The sequence below is a fragment of the Babylonia areolata genome, chromosome 25 (genome assembly GCF_041734735.1).
Source record: "Babylonia areolata isolate BAREFJ2019XMU chromosome 25, ASM4173473v1, whole genome shotgun sequence".
NCBI lineage: Eukaryota > Metazoa > Mollusca > Gastropoda > Neogastropoda > Buccinidae > Babylonia > Babylonia areolata.
In genome coordinates this window covers 1,968,166-1,987,854 of record NC_134900.1, presented here as the reverse complement: position 1 = coordinate 1,987,854, position 19,689 = coordinate 1,968,166, and the positions used below count along the sequence as shown (strand labels likewise).

The 19,689-nt window shown below is 41.4% G+C and overlaps 1 protein-coding gene across 1 annotated transcript; it reads left to right on the top strand.

The window, feature by feature from the left end:
* Positions 1-1,717: 1,717 nt before the first annotated feature.
* On the top strand, positions 1,718-12,191 carry LOC143299350 (haloacid dehalogenase-like hydrolase domain-containing 5). The gene is made up of 8 exons (XM_076612484.1): positions 1,718-2,205; positions 3,284-3,493; positions 4,584-4,787; positions 5,301-5,337; positions 6,909-7,083; positions 9,077-9,122; positions 9,634-9,773; positions 10,546-12,191. The coding sequence occupies exons 1-8, from the start codon at positions 2,095-2,097 to the stop codon at positions 11,102-11,104; spliced, it is 1,482 nt and encodes a 493-aa protein (XP_076468599.1). The 5' UTR covers positions 1,718-2,094; the 3' UTR covers positions 11,105-12,191.
* The last annotated feature ends 7,498 nt before the right edge of the window (positions 12,192-19,689 follow it).

Below are 19,689 nucleotides of genomic sequence, written 5' to 3'. Positions count from 1 at the left end.
TCTTCACGCTATTGAACTTATAAAAGAAACGGTTAGGTATGAACTCATTATTGAAATTAACCATTTGATTCACGAACTCTTACTAAGAGGCTCCCACATAACCTTTTGCTGGATTCCTTCTCATTGCGGTTTTTACTATAATGAAAAAGTTGACATTTTGGCTAAAAAAGGAGCTTGAAGCTCCACGAAGGAGTGCAGTGCGTGCCGACGTGTATGTGCGTGCGCCTCAGTCGCAGTGTGCCAGTGGACACGTGCGTGTACGTGCCGCCCGACCGGCCGCCGCCACCGACGGACCGGCAGCGGCGCCGTGTGCGTCAGTCCGACTAATGGGCGCGCGCGTGCGTATGTGTGTGCGTGTGTGTGTGTGTGTGCGTGTGTGTGTGTGTGTGTGTGTGTGTGATGCGCACCGGCACTGACGCACTGCACATGCACTGAGTCAGACACACAGGCATACCGTCACTGCGCAGCGACAAAGCACTTCAATGGCCATGCACTGACTAACTTGAATACATCCGGATTGCCCGAGATAGTACCGGCCGGCAGAAGTGCCGGCAAATCTCGCCAAGGCCACATTCATGGAAATAACTGTTTCTTGCAACTCTAGTTGTTTCGTGTTTGCAAATTTCATATGAAACTGACAAACTGAGTATTCCGACCTCAAACTGAACTTGAAGACTGCCGGGACAGGCCCATGTTAAACATGATATTGTATTCACGGTTTGCCCGGCCGCTGAACTGAATCCGATTCATTGACGTCAGTGAATCAGTCGGTCTCACATCAGTACTGCACTGAGATTCGAGTCTGGCCTTTCAAGGAACCGACACTGAAATTTAGCGGCTCAGTACTGTAATATCATATAGTCCGCACCGATGAAACTTGAAATCAGTAATTATATTGTGGCTTCGATTAATCGCGGCATATCATAAAAAGAGTTAAAATCGAAAGCCAGGTTAACTTTAAGTCTCATATATAGTGCACTCAGGCTATTTATATATGACAGTCAGTCGTGTCCGACTATGACCATCAGAACAGCAGAGGAGGCAAGTGCTGTTCCGACTATTTGGGCTAGAAATTGATTATAGTGGAGAGTGTCTTGCCCACTGAGTACATCCCCACTCTCTCGGCCAAGAGGGTTTTAGGACAGTCGGCGTTGGGATGGTTCCCAAAGGCCAACAAGCCCACAAGGCTGCAGCACTAAGACCCAGTGCAATTCATAGTCCTTCACAAAAGACTAAGCTGTAAATGGTTCCCCATTGACTGGAGAAACCATTGATAATACAGCTCTCACTTTGCTGTTGGCCCAAATGTAAAATTATGTCAATCTGTGATATAGTGACATTATCATATATATCATATACACTGGAGAAGAAATACCGAGGCTCCGTTTCAGGACGCGAAAAACTGACGCCGGGATACCCCAGTACTACCGCGACTCAGGGACGACTGTTTAGTTACAGGGCCATACAGGGCAGGCGACCGATAAACCAGGAAGTCAGTGAGCTAGCTTATTTAATACTTGACCGGCATTCTAGAATCTCCACTGGTAAGCCGCAAATCCACTACGCTCAGATTGGTTCAAGCCAACCGAGCGAGGCAGAGCCACGACGGTGTCATAGCTTTGACAGAAAGTTCGGTGAATATCCATCTTATTTGTGGGAAAAGAACAGCTAAACAAGAAACAGGAATTAAAACAACAACAACAAATAAAACAAAACAAACAAAAAACAACTCGCGATAAACGAAATGTAACGGTTCCACGAAACAGAAGTTTTTCAACTGCGTTCCGCGGAAAGGTGTGTCCCACGCAGTTGAGTGTGAACGACACTTTGTTGTTGTTGGCAGTTCTAAATTCGGTGACGGTGGTGTGACGGTGGTGTGGTTAATCTATTTCTACACAAGGTCGGACAGTCTCTTTGAAAACCGGATTTTTTCTTTTGACGTTGTCCACGCGAGGGGCTGTTTTGTTTTCGAGTGCGTGCACGAGTGCGTGTCGTCATATCCAGAAACGTGATTGGTCAATGTTGAACACTCCCACAGAAGGTGAATGCCGTTGAGTGTCAAGGTTGTTTGGTGCTCTGCCAACAGCTGACAAAATGGCGAGCCGGAGAGTTATCGCTGCTTGCCGAAATGGCCTTGGACAAGTTAATCGCTTCAGAAAGCTCCTCAGACCAACATTAATACCCACCCGGAGCTTTCATGCGAAGGTTTGTTTGAAGATCTTTGAACTATATTGCTTCGATTTCGCGTAGTTTTATTTTGATTTTATTCATTGTACAGTTGTCTCCCCTCCTACCTTCTTTCCGTTCATGAACTGGGCTTTGACCATTTTATGTAATTGTTGTTGACACAGTGACAGTAGTGTACCTGAAATAGGTTTCAGGGTCACTTTCACGGTTTCTGGACGCAGTTAAAACGAATAGACATACAGACTTGAAGTTTTAGGTGCCAGAATAATCATTTAACTACACATACTTTTCCTATTCATATGATTGTGGGCGCTCAACAATGGAGAAGAAGAAGAATAATCTAGGGTTATCATTTACATGTGATCATGTATCCATAATGATCAAACGTTTTATTGAGTTTGTAGATATTTAACAATAACATGTAATACATATATGCACATGGTATAAACACACACTTAAAGTTGCCAATATCTCACTTATGTACTTGTATCTGTCAATATATATCTTAATATCTTATCTCTCTATCTTCTAGTTCTATTGATTTATCTATAGATATAATACTTGAAGTAGATGCAAACGAAGCAATAGCTTTGAGATGGCCTTAGTGGTCAGCGAAGCTTTAAGCACCATAATTAGATTTTATCTACATAATGTAAATGTATTTATATATATATATATATATATATATATATATATATATATATATATATATATATATATAATCTATCTAGCTAGCTTGCTAATCTATCTATCTTTCAGTCTGCCTGTGTATGTACATATGTATGTATGTATCTTTGTGTGTGTGCACACATGCCTTTGTGTGTGTGTGTGTGTGTGTGTGTGTGTGTGTGTGTGTGTGTGTATGTACCTGCCTTTGTATGTGTGGGTGTGTGTGTGTGTGTGTGCATGCATGCACATATGCCTCTGTGTGTGTGTGTGTGTGTGTGTGTGTGTGTGTGTGTGTTGTATAGGGTTTTGTATAGGGTAGTATAGGGTTATTATCTTCTGATACTAAACATTTTTTTGCATTAATTCAGTCTCATCAACCAGAATTAGAACATCACATCACATAACTAGTTTTTGAAACATGTTTCAGATGTTACCAGATTGCAGATTCGGATTCCTGTTTGATATTGATGGTGTGATTGTCCGTGGAAGGAGGGTGCTGCCATCAGCTCGAGAAGCATTTCAACTGTTGACAGATGGAAATGGAAATTTTCAAGTGCCGGCTTTATTTGTTACCAATGCCGGTAATTCCTTGCGTTGTAGCAAAGCTCAGCAGCTCTCGCAGTGGCTTGGCATCAATGTGAGTTATTTCTTTGTTTCTTTGCTTTGAATATTTCATTGTTTTGGTTGCTGTATTTAAGATTGTCATTAATTTTGTAAATGTGAAATTGTAGGGTTTTTTTGTGTTTTTTTGTTGTTGTTAGCCCGCTGAAAACCATGGCTTTGAATACTTGGCAGTGGAACTGCAGAAAACTGTGGCTTTGATAATATGGCTGTTTCCACTGTCATTGGTACTGGATAAATTTTCTGAGATTTTTTTTTAAGAATACCTGATTCCAGAGCCAGTATCATTGTGAGCTGAATCAACTTGGATCCTATCAGGAATGTGCTAGGATGTTTTTTGCCACAGTTGTTTTGTTTGGCCACATCAATAACAGACCCCTCCCCCTCGCCCCCCCATACCCCCTCCCCCACCCTGGCCTTTTCCCCACACCTTTTTTCCACAAAATGTAGGTGCCACAAACCCATGTACAGATAGAGGAGCACTGCTTAACTGATGAAATGCAGATTGCTTGGTCAGTTAGTGAGCATGGCTTTGTCAGAATGACGATGTAGGAGTAAATGAGTAAATAACGAAGAAAGGTGGAGGTTAATTTACCAAGGTAAGTCCTGAAATGAAATAATGTATGACTTTTTTTCCCCCTGTGTTTATTACATTCTTTTTGGGTTTTTTGTTTGTTTGTGTTTTTACTGTTCTAACATCATGCAATGTTGTCTACATGCAGTGATAGCTATGTCATGCAGTGTTGGCTATGTCATGCAGCCCTGGCTATGCCATGCAGTGGTGGCTGCGTCATGCAGTGTTGGCTATGTCATGCAGTCCTGGCTATGTCATGCAGCGTTGGCTATGTCATGCAGTGATGGCTATGTCATGCAGCGTTGGCTGTGTCATGCAGTGATGGCTATGTCATGCAGTGCTGGCTATGTCATGCAGCGTTGGCTGTGTCATGCAGTGATGGCTATGTCATGCAGTGTTGGCTATGTCATGCAGTCCTGGCTATGTCATGCAGCGTTGGCTGTGTCATGCAGTGATGGCTATGTCATGCAGTGTTGGCTATGTCATGCAGCGTTGGCTGCGTCACACAATGTTGGTTGTGGTATGCCTGCAGGTGGAAGAAGAGCAGGTGGTGATGTCGCACAGTCCCCTGAAGATGTTCCAGCAGTTCCACGACAAGCACGTGCTGATCAACGGGCAGGGTCCTGTGAAGGAGATTGCTCACAACCTGGGCTTCACCAGGGTCACCACTGTGGATGAACTGAGTGCCTCCTTTCCCTACCTTGACGTCATGGACCACAAGCGACGAAGAGCGGCTGTGAGTGTTTTAATTAGGATTTGATTCTTTAAAAAAATTTTTTTTAGCAGTTTTACCTGGATTTGCAGAGCAACGTTTGCCCATTTGCAGAACAGACATTTGTTAACTTGAAGATTGTAGAACTAGAAGTTGACTGACAAGACTGACTTACAGCAACTGAAGCCAAAGTAGCGAAGGTGCATGTGGTAAATGGCCAATGAAACTGTTCGGCTCAGAGTTCGACCGATTTCCTCAGTGGTAATGTATTTTATGATTAGTAGAACATGGCAAGTTTTATCGCATGGATCTGCAGTGGTATAACAGGTCATAAGCAGAAATTTGAATAACATTTCTAAAAATGCAACCATTAAGTGAATGATGTTGATGTTTAGTTGGTTATCTTTGACACTTTTGATTAGTTTTATTGCTGCAAATATATCCTCATTATTGCCTACTAATAACTATTTGATGATGGAATGTTTGTTCTAGTTAAATACTGCAGAGTTTTCATGTTACTTTGTTTAACTATTTCAGCCCTGTGCCTTTGAGGATTATTTCCCACCTATTGAAGGTAATTACTAGTTTTCTTTCCAAGGCGTGACAGTGTTGGGTTTGTGCATTGGTCAGACATCCTTTGAAGTTTTTTTTTCATCATATTTTAATCTTAATTTTTCAAAGCAGTTGTGGTGTAGTGTGTATGAAAAAAAAACACAACCACCATAAGATATACTGTACCCCAGATTATGTTTCCAAATACTGTCCAGTTTGTAAGCTTCATATGTTCTGTATATTTAAAGTTCTGTGTGCTTTTTACAAGTGTATCCCAACGTTTAGTTATTAAAAACAACAGCAACAACAACAACAAATTAACAACAATAAACCCATACTAATTACAAGGGAAATAGAAAGGGGATATTTAAAAGATGTCTGCTTTTGTTCCAGTGTTAACGTTTTTAAGGTGATGGAAGGAAATGTGGCAATATATAATATATATATATGAGAATGAGGATTTTGGTGAAGAAAGAGGTGAAACAGCTTATGGAAAATGGGGATTTAGCCGTATGAAGAGCACAGGAACAGGAGTCATAATGGCTGCCGGAAAAAGAGGGCGCTAGCCAGCGGGACAAAGGGGAGGTTATCTACTTCCGGGAGGTTATCGGCCGTAGTTTCGTTTTCTCCGCATAGGCGGATAGTAGTTTGCACAGGACAGGAATATCAGACCCCTGCCGGAGTCTGCACTAGTTGGGTCATGGTAAGTATGTTATTTAAACGTAATTTTAGATAGAAAATTTCCTTTTTAGTAAACAAAAAGGTTATAATGCAGCTAATGGAAAATGGGGATTGAAGTTAACAAAGCATTTGCAATACAGCTCATGAAGAGTAGGGATTTTAGTGAACAAAGAGGTTACAATACAAGCACATGGAGAAGAATAGGGATTTAAGTAAACAAAGAGCTATCAGCTCATGGAGGATGGTGATTTAAGTAAAGAAAGAGGGAAAAGGTCATTGTCTCTGTATTGCTAACATGGAGTTCTGACATCAGTGGGGTCTTAAGATCTCCCGATCACTGTTGTGATTATTAAAGGATATGACTAGAGTATGTAACCAGAGAGCATTGCATGCTTTGCAGTAAACACTAGAAGATCATAAAAAAGATACTCGTATATAACAGACACGTGTGTGTATGTATGTGTGTGTGTTGGGGGCTTGTTTTTGTCTGTCAACAACTGTTATGGATATTTATTTGACTAGTTTTAATCTCTTTTTATGGTATGCCTGATCATATTATGTTTGTTTATAACGAGCCTGTGATCACACAAATATTAAATTTCCATTTGGATTAATGAAGTATCTTTAATTTGATCTGATTAAATTACACACACAGTCCTATATACGTATTCATATACGTATATGTTCAGGTGTACAGAATAAGAAGGAATACAATGTCTCACAGGCAGTAAAAAGAATGAATAATTGCCCTACCCCCACCCACCACCACCACCACCCTAGCATGCGATCCGCTTCTCTCTAAAGTTCAGCTTTCATCACCTTCATTCCCACTGTTAAAACCATGGTCGTTCTGATACCGTCACGTTGATTGAGAGATGATGATGATGATGATGGATGTTGGTTGTGCTGCAGCGGTGGTGCTGTTTGGGGAGCCGGTCAAATGGGAGATGCCACTCCAGATTCTGCTGGACGTCCTGATGTCCAATGGGAAGCCTAACAGCCCCTCCACCATCCTCCCTTACCCCCACCTGCCTGTGCTGGCCTGCAACATGGACCTGCTGTGGATGGCTGAGGCGCCAACGCCACGGTCACTTCTTTTTTTTTTTTTTTTTATGATCTTTCTTTAATTCCATCTTTAGGTTTACAATTTCAACACAGTGTCACAAGAGGTCTTTTCGGTAATGATTTTACACAATATTTCACTACACATACTTTACTGTGACCCACCAGTGCAGACTCTGGCAGGGAGTCCGATTCCTGTCCTGTGCAAACTACTATCTGCCTATGCGGAGAAAACGAAAGTAGCTACGGCCGATAACCTCCCGGAAGTAGGTTACCTCCCCTCTGTATCCCTGACTAGCTACCTCTTTTTCCGGCAGCCATCTTGACTCCTGATCCTGTGCTCTTCATACGGCTGAGTCTTTTCATATTTCTGTCTGTATATCGATTCTTTGACACTCATGTTTTGTATCTGACGAAGACTTGTATCAGGTCACAAACTTACTTAGCTCATTTTTGGCAATCGAGGGGATTATTGTACATTCATTCTGATGTAATGCACAAAGATGGATTTGCCTCTGTCAGTTCTCTTCACAGTTTTCTTCTTCCTCTTTTTCTTCTATGTGTGTTTGTTGTGTTATGACCTCATCAGGTTTTCTTTATTTTTTAATTTTTTTTTTTAAAGGACAGCAATAATGCTAAGTGTTTGCATTCAACCAAAGGGAAAACTGAGAAGCATTTCCTGCTTGAATGTCCAAAATACAGTGAACCCAGGAATGACTTGAGACCCTATGAATGTCACAGACATCCCCATCTATGTTTAAGTTTACATTACTGATGGCTGCCGAAAACAAAGCAATAGTGATGAATGTTAGTGAACTGTGTACTTAAGCTCTTGCCATGAGGAAGCAGAGTTTGAGTTAGTGAGTCTCTCTGTTTGTGCACTCCATTTGTAAAGGGCCAAGGCTTATACAATTAAACCATTCATGTTCTTGTGTCCTTTCTGTGCTTGTTGGCTGCAGTTCCCATGTTAACTCGTATGTATGAGTGGGCTTTTCCATACATGACTTGTTTTAACCCCACCATTTTGGCAGCCGTACTCCGTTTTCAGAGCTGTGCATGCTGAACGCTTTCTTGTTTCCATAACCCATCGAACGTTGACATGGATCACGGGATCTTTGATGTTGTGTATTTGATTTTCTGCATGTGTACAAATGAAGGGGGTCCAGGCATTGGCAGGTCTTCACCTCTGTTGATGTGGGAGACTGGGGGGAAAAATCCCCCCCCCCCCCCCCCCCTTAACCCACCAGGCGCTGTGACAGGGATTTGAACTCCGGGACCCTCAGCTTGAAAGTCCAGTGCTTTAACCACTCATTCATTATGCCTGACCTCTTCACTGTCCTGATTATCTTGTTTCCAGTCTCTGTCAGACTTCTTATTCAGACGAAAATCAGTCACTCCCTGTGAAGCTCTCACGGCAATCTTGGGCATTAGGTTTGTCAGTGCTGGGTGATGAACTTGTCCACAGGTCTCTGCTTAGCAGTCTGGATCGGCTCGGGTCTGAAAGTATTGTTTAATTACACATACTTAACTGTGACCCAACTAGTGCAGACTCCGGCAGGGGTCTGACATTCCTGTCCTGTGCAAACTACTATCCGCGTAGCAGAAAACGAAACTACGCTCTGCTTAGCAGTCTGGATCGGCTGGGGTCTGAAAGTATTGTTTGTATAGGAAATCAGGATGCAATAACTTATCTTTTACGTATTTCTGTAGCATCCTGTGATTAACACAGGCCAAAAAAACCTTGAAGATTTGCCTCTGATGCATGGGGCTTTAATCTACACACTCACTGTTTCACCATGGCTGCTGATGAACTTTTGCATTTTTTTAAACAGAACTCATCTTATATATTGGAACTAAGAGGAAGAATGACATTTTATGAGAGCACATCATTATCTTTGACATCACATGGGTTTTATTAGATTGATAGCCACTATGCTAGGTGATGGATGAACTTGATGTACCCTCCCTTTCCCTGTGATGTATTGTTGAATGCTGGTGTTTTTTTGTTTGCATCACAGATTTGGACATGGATGCTTTCTGCATGCACTGGAAGGACTATATCAGGTTTGTATGATTAAACACTTTTTTTATTTTTTATCCCAAAATGTTTTTGTACACTCAAAATAATATTTTTGTTTAGAAAATGTAAGCTTAATAGCTGAGGGATTAGAGTGTTGCACTTTCAGTCTGAGGGTACTGTGTTTGATCCTGTTATTGGTACCAGGTGAGTTACGGATGGAGATTTTTCCAATCTCCAAGGCCAGCAGATGAATACCTGTTAGTAGTGCCTTCATCCCCTTCTTCATGCGCATACACATGCATAAGATGAAACACGCATATTAAAGATCCTTGCATAGCACTGCACTGCACAGTAAAAACAACAAAAAAACAACACAGTGCAGTATACACATAATGTGCAGTGTTTGTTGACTCAGCACTATGTTTTACAGTGAGCAGAAAAAAAATTCACTTATGTTTTTAAAAGAACAAACAACAAACAAAAAAGGAAAAATTCAACTTCGCAACCCAGAGCTGAAGATGATACGTTGTTGTTTTGCGTTGTTGCTGTGAGCAGAAGATCACAGGAAGGGAGCTGAAGTATACAGCACTGATCGGCAAACCCAGTGACATCACCTACCACCATGCCGACTACCTTCTGCATCAGCAGGCTAAGAATCTGGGCATCAACGGAATTAAGACCATTTACTGTATAGGGTAAGTGATCTTGGTGTGGATAGACTGACTGCTTTGGAGTAAGGGCTGTTCAGTGATAAAACCAGTCTAATACTTTATGGATTTGTAAAGAGATTGGAGAGGAGAGAGAGCAAGTGACATGAAATCATGATGCTTATAGCCCAGATGACTGTGAAGGAGCCATTTCTTCTATGTGTGGGAGCAACATCATTGGGTTCCTTTGAATTTATTGTGAAGTAACATCATTTTGTGAGGATGGTAGAGGCAAGGGGACAGGGCATTAGCAGACTGAACAAGATGATAATGTTGTTATTGATCACATTAAATGGTGTGTGTGGAAACTTGTTGGACATTATGAAATATACTATATATAGGGACACAGATTTGTTTCAGATCATTTGCACTTGTCATGCTTCACTTCAGTTTTTAAAACAACACAGTTTTGCACCCACACAGATCTTAACGACAATATTTAAAACTCCACAGAGAATTTTTTTTTTTTTTTTTTTGAAACAAAAGAAATTTTCATGGATAAATTTTACAAGAGTCATGTTAACATAGTTTAGCATCCTCACAAATCAATTGAGAATATTCAAACATCACAGAGAAATTTATTCCGGAAACAAAAGACACTTTCATGGATAAGTTTTACACTTTGTTTAACATCCACACAAATCTTACTTAAACAGCAGTATTTAATACACCACAGAGTTATTTATTTTGGAAACAAAAAAACACGCACATCGATAAGAGTATTCACACGCGTTTGTTTCAACCCCTCCTTCACACACAGAGACAACCCAGAGACGGACATCTACGGGGGCAACCTGTACAACCAGTACCTGCGAAAACGCAGCCACCAGCATCAACAGGAGGAGAAGATGAGCGCCACGGCTCTAGCACACAGCGTGCTGAAGAAGAAAGTCAGGCTGGGCCGGGCGGAGAGGGAGTACATCTCCAATGAAGTCGACGTCAATAACGAGCAGGTGGGCAGCGGGGCCAGGATTCGGGTCCCCATCATCGAGTCCCCGGAGGACGGGGACGAGGAGCCGGAGGTGATGATGGTGGGGGAGGTGGCGCGGCAGGTGGTGGCGCCGGCGGAGGACCGGGGCAACGGGCTGTACACGGAGCGGTGCGAATCCATCCTGGTGTGCACGGGCGTGTTCAGCGAGGACATGGACCTCTTCTCCTTGCAGACTCAGCGGCCCTCCAGCCACAATCACCGGGACTTTGTCATCAACCCGGACCTCAAGCGACCCACGCACGTCACCCGCACCGTGTTTGACGCCGTCAAGCTGGTGATGAAGAAGGAGGGGGCTGATATAGAAGACGACGATGTCGTGGAGAATTAGTTAGCTCTTCCCCTTCTCTCTCTCTCTCTCTCTCTCACATTCATTCCCACAGCTCTTTCATCCTCTTCTTCCCCCTGCTTGTAAGGCGGGATTGGGGGGGAGGTAAGGTAAAAAAAAAAAAAAAAAAGGCTCCTTTGAAAGGAGGTGGTTTTGTTTTTTTGTTGTCTCTCTTTCTTTCTCCCTTACTGGCTAAGGGGCGTTTTGTGGTATGATATTGCTCCAAGGTGTGTGACTGGATATTTTCCATCTTTTCGGTGGTGTATCTTTCTTGTGTTTTAATCTCTTGAATACTACATTAATGCAAAGCATACTCGAAGGGAAGTTGGTTTTTTTTTTGTTTGTTCTTTTTTCTCTTTCTCCCTTACTGGGTAAGGGGCGTTTTGTAGTATAATATTGCTCCAAGTCCAAGCTGTATGACTGAATATTTTCCATCTTGTGGTGTATCTTTTTTGTGTTTTAATCTTTTGAATTGTAGATTTACGCAGAGCATCCTCTTCCCGCTTGAAAGAAGGGAAGTGAGATGAAAGACCACGTCCCTGAAGGGAAGCTTTTTTTTCTTCTTCTCTTTCTCCCTTACTAGCTAAGGGGGGTTTTGTGGTATAATATTGCTCCAAGCTGAGTAACAAGTTTGATATTTTTCATCTTTCTGTGGTATATTTTTCTTGTGTTTTATTTTTAATCATCTGAGTTACTAGTTGAGTGCAAAGCTTCTTTTTTTTTTTTTTTTTTTTAATTGTGATAGGCGTTGTGACTGTTTTTAATCGTTTAACTGTGTGGTGGTAAATGTTTGAAGGGACAGTTTTGGGTTTTTCTTTGTTAGTAGTAACTGTTTGACGGACTTGTCTTTCACACTGATCAAACTGTGAAAACTGTGTTGCCAGATATCTTTTGTGGGAATGACGAATTTATTTCACTTTTAACCTGTAAGTGTATTTTAATATCAAATGAATGCATAGAATTTTGTTGTGACATTGAACATCATGCCTGTTGTGCATCAAGAGCAGTTTAACTGTTGATGAACAAAGAATTCAGGTACTGGCATTAATGTTGGCCAGAACATCAATAGCATATTTTCAGGGGCTGGGTAGAGGGGATGGGGGGGGTGGGGGTGGAGGGGGGTGGAGGGAGGGGAGAGGTTCTTTTTTTTTAAAATATATTTTTATTGTGGACAGTACTGCCATCTTCATCACAGTTTTGAGGTGTAAAAATTCAGAATGCCAGATATCTGATGTAAGACTGAAGAAGTTAGAAAAAAACAGCATCGAAGTTCATGACTGGTGTTCCTCAAATATTTGGCAAAGTATGCCTGTAACGGGTCACCATGGCAGAATCGGGCAGGTGTAGGACGGGCGCAATAGCCGAGTGGTTAAAGTGTTGGACTTTCAGTCTGAGGGTCCTGGGTTCGAATCACGGTGACGGCGCCTGGTGGGTAAAGGGTGGAGATTTTTATGATCTCCCAGGTCAACTTATGTGCAGACATGCTAGTGCCTGAACCCCCTTCTTGTGTATACACAAGCAGAAGATCAAATACGCACGTTAAAGATCCTGTAATCCATGTCAGTGTTTGGTGGGTTATGGAAACAAGAACATACCCAGCATGCACACCCCCGAAAATAGAGTATGGCTGCCTACATAGCGGGGTAAAAACGGTCATACACGTAAAAGCCCACTCGCGTAAATACGTGTGAATGTGGGAGTTGCTGCCCATGAATGCAGAAGAAGAAGAAGGTCAGGTGTTGTACATTCTGATCCAGTATTCATTCACCTGAAATAACGGTTCAGAGCCCCCTGTTTGGGCATGGTATTCTGTTGGTGAGGAAAGGCACTTTACTCAGGTTTCCCTCTCTCCACCCAGGTGTGTGAATGGGTACCTGACCTGTTGGGGAAGGCTAAAGTGGTGGGAGGAGAGGATTGGGCCCCGCCTTCCTGTGCCTAGCCTCTGTGGCTATGGGACCTTTATTAACCTTTTAAGTCCTGAAAATGGTTAACTCAATCGGGACAACAAGTTTTCTCCCTTGCTTTTCCCCACAGACGTTTGTGAGGATGTGTTTGTAAGGGTCTGGAAAAAAAATTACAAAAAATACAAAATACAGAGTAAGAAAATGAAACTTTTGGAACTGGGTTATTACGTGTTGGGCGATTACATAAAAAAAAAAAATAAAAATCAAATTTCTCATCTTATTTTTACAGTTTTGCCATTGCCATTATGTAGAAACTAATGCCAATTTTTCACCCCAAATCACCATACCAATGTTTGCTCTCTGCACAAAATTCATGTTCTTCTTCATCATCCACCTCTTCAATGTCCGACCCTTCAGTTTGTAGCATTTCAAGTACTTCAGCAACACTAAAACGTTGCCGTAGTTGCCTTGTTCGCTCCAAAACATTTTGAGAAGAACCCGCTTTGCTAACAGGCTGGCACACGAGCAGACAACCGGTCAGTGACTTTGTCAGCGTGTGTGCAAGACAGGCTACACATGGCAGGCTGGCCAATCATACTATTCAGTTGTGGAGTGACCCAGAATAGCACACCTTGCTTAGCTAATCACAAAATCGTGTGTACAGCGTGTGATAGATTTTTATTTTTTGAAAATGCTATTCAGTTCCGTTGTCTGAAACCGAATACATTTCATGTGGAAATGCTCACGCATTCCGTCATGCGGAGAGAGTTAAGCAAAGAGTGAACTGCTGATTTGTGAACTGTACACAAGTAAACAGGTGCATACACCTGTCAGCGCTTACCAGAACACAAATGCATGCATGCACAAAGGGGGTAAAAAAAACCCAAAAATCTGAACAGGATATCCCCCCCCACAAAAATAGACCAGCTTACCACAGCACATACCAGCACCGCCTTGTTTCTTCTTCTCCAGTCGTGGTGTATCAGAGCAAGATCTGTAACATTTTGTATGAATACTGGTGATGGGTGTGATTTTTATTTTGTATGTGTGTGTATCTCTGTGTGTCTGTGTACATGTGGGTTTGCTCAAAATGTTCATCCATGATCATGCATGTGCATGTGTTTGTTGTGACTTTTTTTTTCTTTTTTTTTTTCACATGTGGCCATTTTGAAATTTATACTATTCAGATATTTGCTAGCATAGTCTGTTATTTTGTCTTGCCAGCTTAACTAATGGGTTTAGTCATTGGTAAATATCATGCATTCTTTTGACTGTTGACCAGTGTCAAGCTTGATAGAAAGTATCTGGATAGACCTGATTAATGGTACTGTGAGAAGAATCTAATCATGTGGCTGTGCAGTTCACTTCTTGCCCTCATTTTTTTTTATCTTTATGGAGATGTAGTCATGCACAGTGCACGGTTCCTCTTTACTCTTCTGCCGCCCAGATATAAAGTACACCCTTCTGTAGAAGAAACTATGAAGTGTGATTAACAGAAACTAGTGATCAGATGTGATTTTCAAGTACTTTGTATATCATCAGGTATTCATGAGAGATGGATAGCTTTAATTAGATCAGTTGTTAGTTGAACATTGACCAACACATATTCATTTCATCCATCTTGCTTCATTTCACTGATCTTTCAAGTCAAGCATCAAAAGAGCGGCTTAACTCTGCAAAAATAAATGAGAGACAAAATAATGAAGGCAAAGACAGAAGGGAGGCATACATAGGATTTTATCCCCCACCCCCAATCCCACCCCCAGCTCCCACTTCCTCCCCCTCCAACCCTCCTTTTGCCGCCAACCAGGATCAGAATCCTGAACAGCAAGAACAAGGCACATTCATGGTATGTCAGAGTGAAAGCCAGTTGGAAAAGAGCGCCATCCAGAAGTCCATTTCTTCCCTTGCTGTCCACAGTGTTCCTCTCTTCTTTTGCTGAAAAAAGACAGGAGGCAACTGAGGTCTTAATCAACCATTTCACCACATGTCCCACGGGGGTGTCTAGAAGGGTTCATAGTGCAGCCATTCCAGGGCATTCTGTGGCTAGTGTCAACCTCATGGACGCATGACTTAATGTCTCCCATCTGCAAGTCCTTGCTGTGTTTTCGCTTTTTCGGGCAAGGTCTGTTCCTTACTGGTGGCTCAAGTCCATAGCAGCTCTCCAGGATCATGGAAGGGATGGTAGCCTGCGCTGGGACCCAGACAGCTTTGAGCGACGCTGTGAGAGAGACGAGGAACAGGGAGAGATAGAGAGAAGTGGTTGCCAGGTCATCAGTGATGACTGTACGGTCTTGAGACTACTGGACAGAAGAAGAGTTTTGCTTAACCTTCAACTGTCTGGACGGTTTCCTATAAAAACAACAAAAAACCCCCTAAAAAAAACAAAACCACCTTTCTCATCAGGTCCTGTTCTTCAATCTTGGAGTCTGCTGGTGGAGTGAAAACAATGAGGGACATCATCAGCCCAGCTGGATGGCAAATCCAACGCCATGTTTGCCAGATTCAAACTGAGGGAACTTGCGCCATCGGCCCTGTGCTTCCAGTGCAGCAAGAGAATGATGCCCGCCCCCTTACCCCCTCCCACCCCTCACACACACCCTTGTCCTTGGTCCTGGCACTACCCCCCTCCCCCTTACCCCCCTCCCATCTCTGAAGGTTTAAATTAAGCATTTTGCATCCATCTTCTCATTTATCTTGAGAGGATTTCTCTCAAGTTTATCCTCAGCCACTCAGTTTGAAACCCCTCAGTTTCTGCTAACTTTTTAATTTTCTTTCTTTCTTCTTCTGTGGCAAGCTGTTCCCAAGTCGGCAAAGGATGTAGTGTGATCAGATAAGTATCACACAAAGAAATATTAAAATCTTGAAAAATATGCTGTGCCACTGAAATTTCTTGAACACTTCTGCAGAAGATACCAGATAGTTTCATTCTTAAAAAAAGAAAGAAAGAAGAAAACAAAAAAAAAGAAAAAAAAAGATGTATGCAGACAAGGGTACTTTGGTAAAACTGGCTCACAGGCTGATTGGAGATGATTATTTGTGAGAACATTTGGTACAGATTTACAACACGGTGGTTAGTTCTTAACAGTGTAGAGCCTTGACAATGTGATTAGAGCTTAACAGTGTAGCGTCTGAAAGCTTTGGTGTGCATGTAAGTTTGCTCTAAACCTAAAGCCTTTTTATCTTTTTTACATGTTTTAATTTACTGAAGGTTTTCATAAACATATGGAATCATGGTGTGACTTTCATTCTTGTCTTTGTTTTTATATTGAATATGTTATATATTTCTATGGGTTTTCTTTATTTTATCTGCAAGGCTGTTGAAGTTATTGTTTGTATTTCCTTCCATGTTTTTCTAATAGCTTGCTATGCTGGTGTGTGTGTGTGTGTGTGTGTGTTTAACATTTCTAAGCGGTTTTAATTAGTGTTTCACACTTCTGGTTGGTTATGCTTTATTATTTCAGAGTCAAAGATGATGGTGTGTTTTCATATTTTTAAAGTTTTAAATGAATGTCAGTTTAAAAAAAAAATCAAAACAAAACCATTGGCATGATAACTGATCCGGTGGAGTTTTTAGAAGGTGCCAAACATGTAGACCATATAAACACTTCACCAAGTCTGCTTAAAAAAAAAAAAACCTAGAAAAAAAGGGGGGTGGGGTGGAGGGGGGGGGCAGGGGTTGAACCTGGTCCCAAAGGTGTGTTCAAATCTGCACAGCATCTGATGGTTGAAGGATGGAGATTCTCTCTCGTTTGGTCAACATATGTGCAGACAGGCTTGTGCAGTCTTAACTGAAACTTAACCTGTGCTTACGTGGAAAACCCCAATGTGCATTCCCCCCCACCAGTAACCTGTGACACACCCATTTAGTGGGTTACCAAAACGCATACACTAGCATGCATCTAGTCCTGAAAACAGAATATGGCTGCCTTATTGTCTGGGATAAAAATGGTCATACACATAAGAACCCACTTCAACTTGTTTTGTGGAAACAACAGAACAAAGGAGTAGCAGCCCCTTCATGCAGAAGAAAAAGAAAACCAGAATCGGTTAGGCATTGGATTTCTGATCCAGCGGTCACCAGCTGTCAGGGTTCGAGACCCTGTTTTCAAACAGTGATGTGTGTCCTTTGGAAAGGCGCTTTTCCATGGTTTTCCTCACTCTGCCCAGGTATGAATGGGGGTACCTGACTTTGGTCAAAACAGCGGAAAGAGAACAGTGGACCACGCCTTCCTATACCGATCCCTTGACACAGTGGATTTCAATTCACTGCCCTAATGGCTGCAATAAGCTGTGGGACCTTTAACATTTTTTTTCTTTTCAACCCAGACGGGCGCAATAGCCGAATGGTTTAAGTATTGGACTTTCAATCTGAGGGTTCCAGGTTCGAATCTCGGTGGAGCCTGGTGGGTGGTAAAGGGTGGAGATTTTTCCGATCTCCCAGATCAATAAATGTGCAGACCTGCCAGTGCCTGAACCCCCTTCGTTTGTATATGCACGCAGAAGATCAAATACGCATGTTAAAGATCCTGTAATCCATGTCATTGTTCAGTGGGTTATGGAAACAAGAACATACCCAGCATGCACACCCCCGAAAACAGAGTATGGCTGCCCAGGTAGGCAGCCTGTTGTGTAAATGACTCAGTGTTTGTAAAACGCTTAGAGCTTGGTCTCCAACCAAGGATAGGCGTTGTGTAAGTATCCATATTATTATTATTAATCAATCATTCAAGTAACAAAACCTAGCTTTGTGTGTGCTGAAGAGCATGTAAGTTTAATGGGAGGCCGAACTTGGTGGGACTCATGTCTTGAGTTAGTGTGAACAGTACCTGCACTGTGCAGAAATCACTTGGCCATTTATATATCTTGGGGTAGACAGCGGCAAGAGTACAGAATCTCCATTTCAGCTGATTGGGCAATGCTTACATTCCAACAAGCTGGAACTTGTGAACTGTAAAGGTTAATTCTCTGACCACTGGCCAGTCATGATTGAAGCACATCGATTGAGAAAAACAAAATGTATGTTGAAACTTCTGTCTCTGATGTTTTATCTCCAAAGCTTTTTTTAAAATTTTTATATTAATATCAAGGTTACCCCCCCCCCCTTTTTTTTAAAATTTTAAATAAACCATACGATTACCGATTTTTTTAATTTTTTTTTTAAACATTACTGATATTTCTTCCTTTGGCAGACATGATTTTACAGAGTATTGCTTGTGTTTTGTTTTTCTTTGGCGTTGTCTCTAACTGTGGTGTCAGTTATATATATATATATATGGAAAGTAACGCTTAATTTTCCTATTGAGTACATATATACATATATATATATGAAAGTTCAGTTATATTGATCTCAAATCTTTCGAGGGGACTGTCCCAATAGTAGTCCAAAAAATAACTGGCATGAAAGTGGAAATTTACTTTGACTGTGATTGTTTGGCATGTGGTTTTAATTACTTGTGCAAAAACTTGCACATTTTCTGTGTATGTGTGAGCAAACCTTTTTATGTGCATGCGTGTGCATGTGCATGTGCATATTAAGAGATTGGAGAACTTTTTTATTTTTTTAATCCTTTGTTGATAGCTGAACTGTATCTTTTTGCTCTGGTTGGATCTGAACACTGCCTACTTCTAATCAGTATTTATTTCATCTCCGTTCTGCTCTGTCTCTGCTTGGATAATTGCTTCTCCTGAAGTTTCTTTTAAATGTGTGTGTCTTTGTTTTTTGGGTTTTTTTCTCTTTACAGTCTGTTTATAAATCTGTTTTTCTTGAGTGTGTTGACTGGACAGATGGAACACTTTTGTTTCATGCACTGCTGGCTCACTTGACTTAACTCAGCTTGTACGATATATTTGAGGCCCTCCAAAGGGCCTGTTCAGCATGCTTGTTTTGTTTTATGGCCACGAGCGTTCTTTTCAACATGTTTGTTCTTCTGTTGTTGTTTTTTGTAAGCCTGGTATTTTGTGGTTTATCCATGTTTGTTTTTTTTGTATTAAAAAAATACCATTGCTAACTTGTACTAACAGCACCATTTTGCATTTTGTTATTTATCATCTGTTCTCTTGGTAACATTTGTTTAAAAAAAAAGAAAGAAAGAATTGTTGATTAATTGTAGGCATGATGGCAGGTTATTCTTGGAAACATTTTAATCTGCATATTTATCATTTACACTCTTTGAAATGTTTTTTTGTTGTTGTTGAATTGTTATTGAATTAGGGGCCTGATGATCCTTCATTTCTTTCATGTTATCAAACCTGACAGATCACAAGTTTTAGTTTTCTACAAGTGGTTGTCTGCAAGAATCCTTGCAGTCTGTATATTTATAATATTTGTGGCAGATCATGTGTTGGTTTACACCACCCTCTAAGTTGTAAATTCTAAATTCACCGTATCTTATCCAGTAGATTTCAGATCACAGCATTGTTTTATCAGCCCAAAACTTGTTCACATGTCGCCACCCTGAAGATTTCAGTTCAAATGATTGATTCAGCATCTCATGACTTATTAACCATTCATCATCTTGAAGATTTTAATTCACACGATTTTTCACCGTCATATGACCCTGTGAGCTGCTCAGGTCAGTTGGCTGTTTTCTGTGCGTCCAGATAAAACTGATGTTATGATGAACAGTGAACAGTATTATAGATTGTGAACTGATATTATTTTTGATAGAGATGTAGATGTAC